Below are 6,663 nucleotides of genomic sequence, written 5' to 3' on the forward strand. Positions count from 1 at the left end.
AATATGCTTGAGATATTTTACCTCTTATGCAGGGCTCTTTCATACCTCATTCAGGTTGTAAATATTGGGTTATGGAATACCTTAGTTTGGTATTCAGTAGCAATTTCCTTCTGCTTGGGATACTCTACACAGCTTCTCTGACCAATGCACTAGTGGATCGCTACATGGTCGCTATAGATGTATTCGTTGCTAACTCTCCAGTTCATGTTGTTCATTAACGACGGGCTGCAGAAAGTTACGTCAATGATGAATTCCCGGATGTCCTTGCGAAATGTGCTTGCGAGACCTTACATTGAAGCAGTGCCAAAACATTCAGCAGGAGCTGACTGTACTTTGTAGCATTAGTTAGTCTGCTATCCCACGCACGGTCTAAGCATTGAAGTCTCCTCTGAGGGTTACCGGCGTTCGACTGATTAGCTTGCGCTTATAATAATCCAATATAATAGAACTGGTGTACTGCTCAACTGTCCACCTTGGATTAGCGTGATTTTAACGACCACGAAAACTTCTTGGATGAGGTATCGTCTCATTACTTGGATTGCCGTCATCCCTGATTCCATTTGCCGGGATCGGAAAGACTCAAATACGGTATACCTGATAAGTTCACTCAACTGTATCTGCCCAACACTAACCTTTAAAATATACGCACATTGGTTAAATCTATGAGCTAATATTTTGGGAGAACACTCAGAACCTGACATGATGTCGATGGGGGTGTATAGCGAAACGATTTTTTGAACCACCTTAGCATACTATTACTGAGGCAAAATATGATCAAATAGGTTTTATGATTGATCTTATGAGCGAAACAAACAATAAAAACCCACCACCAGTTCGACAATCCCGTGGTTGATTGACATTCAAACAAACTGTCAAGTGTTGAAATGTTCGCCTTTATAAATTCTTTAGTTTTCCGATAAATAAGGGATGCACTGAAATGTAACAATTTAAATGTCGAAAAGTGCAAAATGCAAAAAAATATCACAAAGATAAAAATTAAATTCAATGAGTAAAGTGAGGCACGTGCGATGTGCAATTATTACAAGATTATCGATGAAGAGTAATCTTTCATTTAAAAAAACGAATTCCATCCAAAATGAAATAAAAAATAATTTAATTGTGGCTATTAAGCTTTTGTACATCGTCATGGCATTTGACTTTATTGATGATTATATAAAATGATAACGGTAGGAAACTTATACATTTTGTGAATTTCAGTTCAGAATGCACCATATCCTCCAAACAAACGTGTTGATAATTTCGGTGCTTCTTTTCGCCAGTGGTGTAAATTGTGCTGTAAGTCGATTATAATAATTGACTTCGGCAACTACAGATTCTATTTTCGGTGAAGACAAACCAAAATATTAATATGACTTATGTTCGGAATTTGAGACAAAACGATAAAACAAATAATTTTAAACAGTGTTTGAAATTTAGAATGTAAATACAGCGAAACCATCAATAGAATCACTTGCTGCCGAAACCGTAAAATTCTCATGACATCGGTATATTCTAAACTTTTTATTTATCAAAGCGCGTGAAAGAATATGTTCAGGAGAAAGCAGCAACATGTCCCGTACCTAACGCAGACAAATTTGCAGTTCAGTTTCCGGGACCGATGAACTTCACATCCGGAAGTAATGTTGTGAAGTTTTACGGAAATTTTACCGTGACGGAGACCATTCAAGAACCACTCGAGGTATTGGCTCTCAAATGTTTTACAAAGATTCAAAGTTTTTTTGTCCTTTTTCCATAGATAATCATAGCGACGAATCGATGCACACTCGACATGAAAACCTGTGAGCTGTTCAATAAGCTGACCCTGTCGGACCTCTGCCGTTACATCAACGACCAGAAAGGCGTTTGGGCATCGTTCTTCAAAAGCATGGAACCCGACTTTCGCTGCCCAATCAAACCGGGACTGTACAAGTTCGTAAACTCCGTCGTTGATCTTTCCTTCTCGACTAATTTTCCACTGGAAGGATACCGCTGGCAAACCAGCTTGAAGCTGTACTCTACTGTGAAACCAAAGAGGGAATTGTTCTGCATCTCGTCGCAAAGTTTTATGCGCTGGATCAAAAAGCCGTAGGTTAAAGGATTTGGAAACAGTTTCCACTAAAAAAAATACAATATATACGGCTTTAGAGTGGTCATTCAGAGGACTAATAAAATCTTCAATCCAATCGCAATAAAAATAACAGAACAATTCATCAATTTCCCAAAACAATTGCTTTCAAACTATTTTTTTTAGTTTGAGCGACTCACCTAGTCGTCAGACGTATGATTTCCAGATACTTCCCTTACCACAATAACCCAATATCCTTTCCATGACTTCTGTGGAGATTCAGAGGTATATCCGTTCGCTAGTAACAATGAATTAGTTACACATACGTTTCCTTGTGTTCCCCAATGACCAAAAGGACGTGGCTGGTGCAGTTGTAGAATTCTACATTTTGAGCTCTCGATTTGTAAACAATGAGAATGGTTAGCAAATCCCAAACCGTATTCATTGAAGAGGTATCTGTGCCACTTGCAATGGTATTGTCAATCACGGAGCAGCAACTCAAAATGGACAGCAGCTATGAGGCCGCCCGTCTAGCACGATGTAGGTAGCGCAACCATGGTTAGGTGGGCTTACCACCCTTCAGCTAACTCTTCACTAACCAAGAAAGGCAAAAGTAGAGTAAACAGATTGATTTTACGGCAACAGACTTGGCAACGAATGAAGAACAGCGATTGGAAAGTCGGATTTTGGAACGTGAGAACTTTGAACGAACCCGTGTTGGGCTCCTGACTCATGAACTTCAAAATGTCGGCGTGCACGTGGTAGCTATCCAGAAAATACGCTTGCCGAAAACCGGAGAACGTGAATTCCATCACCAACACTTCACCCAAGTACCACATTTACTATAGCGGCGGCGACAGAGCAGAATGTGGACTTGGCTTCATAGTGTTTGGGAAGCAGATGAAGCGAATTATTCGGTGGAAATTGGTGAGTGACCGAATCTGTGAGTCAAGAATGAAGGGCAAGTTCTTGAACTACAGCCTGATCAGTATATATGCGCCAACGAACGATAAGCCCGATGACATGAAGGATGAGTTCTATGAGAGCCTGGATAAGGCCTACGGAGACTGCCCAAATCAAGATGTCAAGATAGTCATCGGCGATGCAAATGCGCAGATCGGAAGAGAAAATTTCTTCCGACCCGTCATTGGAACGGCTAGTAACCTTCGTTGCTGCTAGAGGGATGTCAATCAGTAGTACCTACTTCGCACGAAAGAATATCTTCAAACACACTTGGTGATACCCGAGTGGCGATGCCTGCTCCCAAATAGACCACGTCCTGGTTGATGGGGGACATTTCCCAAATGTCATGGATACCAGGCCCTATTGTCGACTCAGATCATTATCTCGTTGTAGCTAAAATTCAAGCGAGGTTATCCAGCGTCACGAGTTCTAGAACTAACAGAACGCTGCGCTTTATATCCAACGCTGGGGTAGCGGCACAGTACCGCTAGCAGCAAATCGAGAAGTTGGAATGAATCAACGTTTTTGGAGATGTCGACAGCCTGTGGGACTCTATCTACGAAGCTGTGACGACAAGACAACAGCGCGAGAAGTGGTTGGCACTAGCCAGCGAAGACGAGACGACTGGTTCCATGAAGACTGCCAGTGAGAAGGTCGCCAGAAGCAGTGTGGCCGGTACCAGTAGAAGCATTAACCTAAGAATGCTAATGTCGCTACTGTTCGTGTTACCAACATCTAGTTTGCCACGCGCTGACAGCTTGAGTACCGGTCCTCAAAGTGTCAAATAAGTTTTGAAATCATCCACTACAACATGGCATCGAACAAACAATGAAAAAATACAGTTGAAGGTGATTATAAACTAATTCAGTTTTGTGAGAACAGCGCCATTAGCGTTCTACTACAAATATTTCTATTCCGGTACCCGACAGAACAGAGAGCGGTACATGGCAGCGAGAGCCGAACAAAAGTGAATCCACCGCCGAAAGAGAAGGCAGCACGAAGAAAGTGTGGTAGCTGATGCTCAAGATAGCATGAACCGGAACGATATGCCGCTCGACAATGGACCAGATGTTAACCTTGCGAATGATCCCAGATAAATTTCGGGAGTATGAGTTGCAGACTCACCATCTGTTTTTTTTTTAGGGGCTGTCCATTTATTACGAAAGACATTTTTCGGGGTTTTTCAACCCCCCCCCCCTCTCCCCATGGTAAGATTATTTGAATGAAAATTAAAAATAATTTGTATGGCACGTACGAAATCTACCGGATCGCAGATGAGATGTCAACTTCGTTCGTGACGTTAGACGGATTGAAGCAGGGGGACTTACTTTCGAATTTATTGTTCAACATTGCACGGTGCTGTTAAAAGACCTGCCGTGCAGATAAACGGCAGTATCATCACAAGGACCATATGGAATCGATCTCAGGTCAGTGGAGGAGGCCTTCGTGCCTCTGAAGAGGGAGACAGCGAGATACAATAGGCCTGACCATTTATTCTACCAAACCAGATGATGATGGTATAAGCTGGGCGATGGATTTTAATAAAATTTGTACTGAGTATTACGCCTGTTTATCATGGAAAACTTGAAAAGATGCGTTTTCACTGTTAAACATAACTGGATGGACCAAAGGAACAAATTTCTTTTTCAAAAAGTTTATATAAATCAACGTACGTGTTTGTGTTTTATGACTTTAAAAAAAATCTGGATACTTTAGACGCAATTGCGTCCAAAACCATTACTCTAGCAAAATATTTTATAGTGACCAAGAAACACAAGTTTATCACTAGAGTATGCGACAATCAAAGACTTTTTCTGACTTCTAGAGAACAAACCAGAAATTACATCCATTTACGAAAAGAAAAAAATAACGCCAGTTAGTGCTAAATTGACGTTCGTGAAATTTTCGTTTTGTTATGAGCCATACTGAACAACTGTAAAAATGCGTCAATAATGAAAATATCCATATTGCACTATGCTGTGTTCCAGTTAGTAATGTCATAAAGCATAAGAAGACAGATATAAAAAAGTAATATTTTTTAAAGTGTGCTTAGTTACGATATTTTTTGCGCAAAGTTTAGATAGAAAAATCTTTTACGCGTAATTACGTTATTCAAGTAAAAGAATCTCTTTGATAGTTTATCATAAGCCAAACTAATCCCCCTCTTATGATAAACACACGTTGCAACTATACTACTTTTTATGATTTCCAATTTCCATCAAAAGTTTATTCAAGTAAAAGCAAAAAATGTTCCTATCATTATTAAATGAACCATTGTTTAATGGGGTAATCATTTGATTTCCGTACAATTAAGATTCAAAGGCATAATTTAATTAAGCATCGTTACGGTCTGCTGCTTCACAATGATGATCATATAAACTGACCACAAATTGTAGGAAATTTCTCTTAGCGAGATGTATTCCGAAAATCAGTCAGCGATGATACTGTACAGTATTGTCCTATATCTTCTGTTAGTACATGGTGTTGAATGTGTTGTAAGTTTAATTTATTTTCCATTCAGTTCCTCAGAAAAATATAACATTCAAATTGTCTTTCTATTTCATGCTCACAAAAGCGCCTTAAAGAATACGTTCAAGAAAAAGCTGAAATATGTTCCAACTCCAATTCAGATAAATTCGTGATCAAATTGCCTGAACCTCTTAATTACGCCTCCGGTAACAGTTCTGTCAGATTGTATGGAAATTTCACCGTCACCGATGTCATCCAAGAGCCGTTGGAGGTATTGCCTGCTTGATTGTATTGCACAAATTGTCTAATTTTGTTACAAATTTCCACCAGTTGATCATATTAATCAATCGATGTACACTAGATATGAGTACCTGTGAGGAGTTCAATAGTCTTGCCCTAACTAACCTTTGCCGATATATCAACGACGAGAAAGGTATGGCCGCGAGTTTTTTCAGAAGCATAGATCCAGTTTTGCACTGCCCAATCAAACCAGGCATTTACAAGTTCAAAAAGTCAATCGTTGATCTATCCTTCACCCTTCCTATGCCCATGGAGGGTTATCGCTGGAAGGCCGACTTGAAGCTGTACTCTAGGATCCGACCGAAGAAGGAATTACTTTGCGTTGCTTCGCAAAGTATGTTGCGCTGGACGAACAAACCGTGAAAGTCTCAACATGTACCGACATCTGTGTTTGAATAAAAAGGATCATTCTTTGATGTTTTACTTCAGAATCATTCTTTCTCATGACATTGATCGAATATAATCATTTAAAAAAAACAAGAAGAAACAATATTTCTACTTTTAAAACAGTTTGAAAAGACATCGTAGAACGAATCTATGACATTTGGTCGAATGACGTTTCGCATAATCTGGGATAACGCCCTAAAAGCCATTGGTAACCACGTGTGTATCTCGTTGCTTCTGAGCAAATGCATGAATAAGCAGCCTAACCAACACCCCATGGTAGGTAGAGAATGATCTTTTCCTCACCATATAGTTGTTAAATAGCGTGTAAATCTATTCAAATGCTCAGAAACAACGAGCTACACACAAGGTTACCAATGGCTTTTAGGGCGAGATCATAAGTTATGCGAGATTTGGTTGAATGGACTTTTGTCGAATGGGACATTTGGTTGAAAAGAATTAAATTGCTTATTTGGCCATTG

At 39.8% G+C, this 6,663-nt stretch overlaps 2 protein-coding genes across 2 annotated transcripts; both read left to right on the forward strand.

Moving 5' to 3' along the window:
* The first annotated feature begins 1,217 nt into the window (after window positions 1-1,217).
* Window positions 1,218-2,198, forward strand: LOC110675941. Its single transcript, XM_021842020.1, has 3 exons — window positions 1,218-1,296; window positions 1,535-1,699; window positions 1,757-2,198. Exons 1-3 carry the CDS (start codon window positions 1,225-1,227, stop codon window positions 2,087-2,089), a joined length of 570 nt encoding a protein of 189 aa, XP_021697712.1. The 5' UTR covers window positions 1,218-1,224; the 3' UTR covers window positions 2,090-2,198.
* A 3,252-nt stretch (window positions 2,199-5,450) lies between these two features.
* On the forward strand, window positions 5,451-6,216 carry LOC110675942. The gene is made up of 3 exons (XM_021842021.1): window positions 5,451-5,523; window positions 5,604-5,768; window positions 5,828-6,216. The coding sequence occupies exons 1-3, from the start codon at window positions 5,467-5,469 to the stop codon at window positions 6,158-6,160; spliced, it is 555 nt and encodes a 184-aa protein (XP_021697713.1). The 5' UTR covers window positions 5,451-5,466; the 3' UTR covers window positions 6,161-6,216.
* Window positions 6,217-6,663: the final 447 nt, after the last annotated feature.

Source organism: Aedes aegypti, chromosome 2 (assembly GCF_002204515.2).
Source record: "Aedes aegypti strain LVP_AGWG chromosome 2, AaegL5.0 Primary Assembly, whole genome shotgun sequence".
In the NCBI taxonomy this organism is placed as follows: Eukaryota; Metazoa; Arthropoda; class Insecta; order Diptera; family Culicidae; genus Aedes; species Aedes aegypti.

Coding starts and splice junctions, on each gene's coding strand:
- LOC110675941 (XM_021842020.1), top strand. CDS start 1,225: ATGCACCATATCCTCCAAACAAACGTGTTGATAATTTCGGTGCTTCTT. Junction 1,297..1,534: donor CCAGTGGTGTAAATTGTGCT/GTAAGTCGATTA, acceptor TATTTATCAAAG/CGCGTGAAAGAATATGTTCA. Junction 1,700..1,756: donor CCATTCAAGAACCACTCGAG/GTATTGGCTCTC, acceptor CTTTTTCCATAG/ATAATCATAGCGACGAATCG.
- LOC110675942 (XM_021842021.1), top strand. CDS start 5,467: ATGATACTGTACAGTATTGTCCTATATCTTCTGTTAGTACATGGTGTT. Junction 5,524..5,603: donor TACATGGTGTTGAATGTGTT/GTAAGTTTAATT, acceptor TGCTCACAAAAG/CGCCTTAAAGAATACGTTCA. Junction 5,769..5,827: donor TCATCCAAGAGCCGTTGGAG/GTATTGCCTGCT, acceptor AATTTCCACCAG/TTGATCATATTAATCAATCG.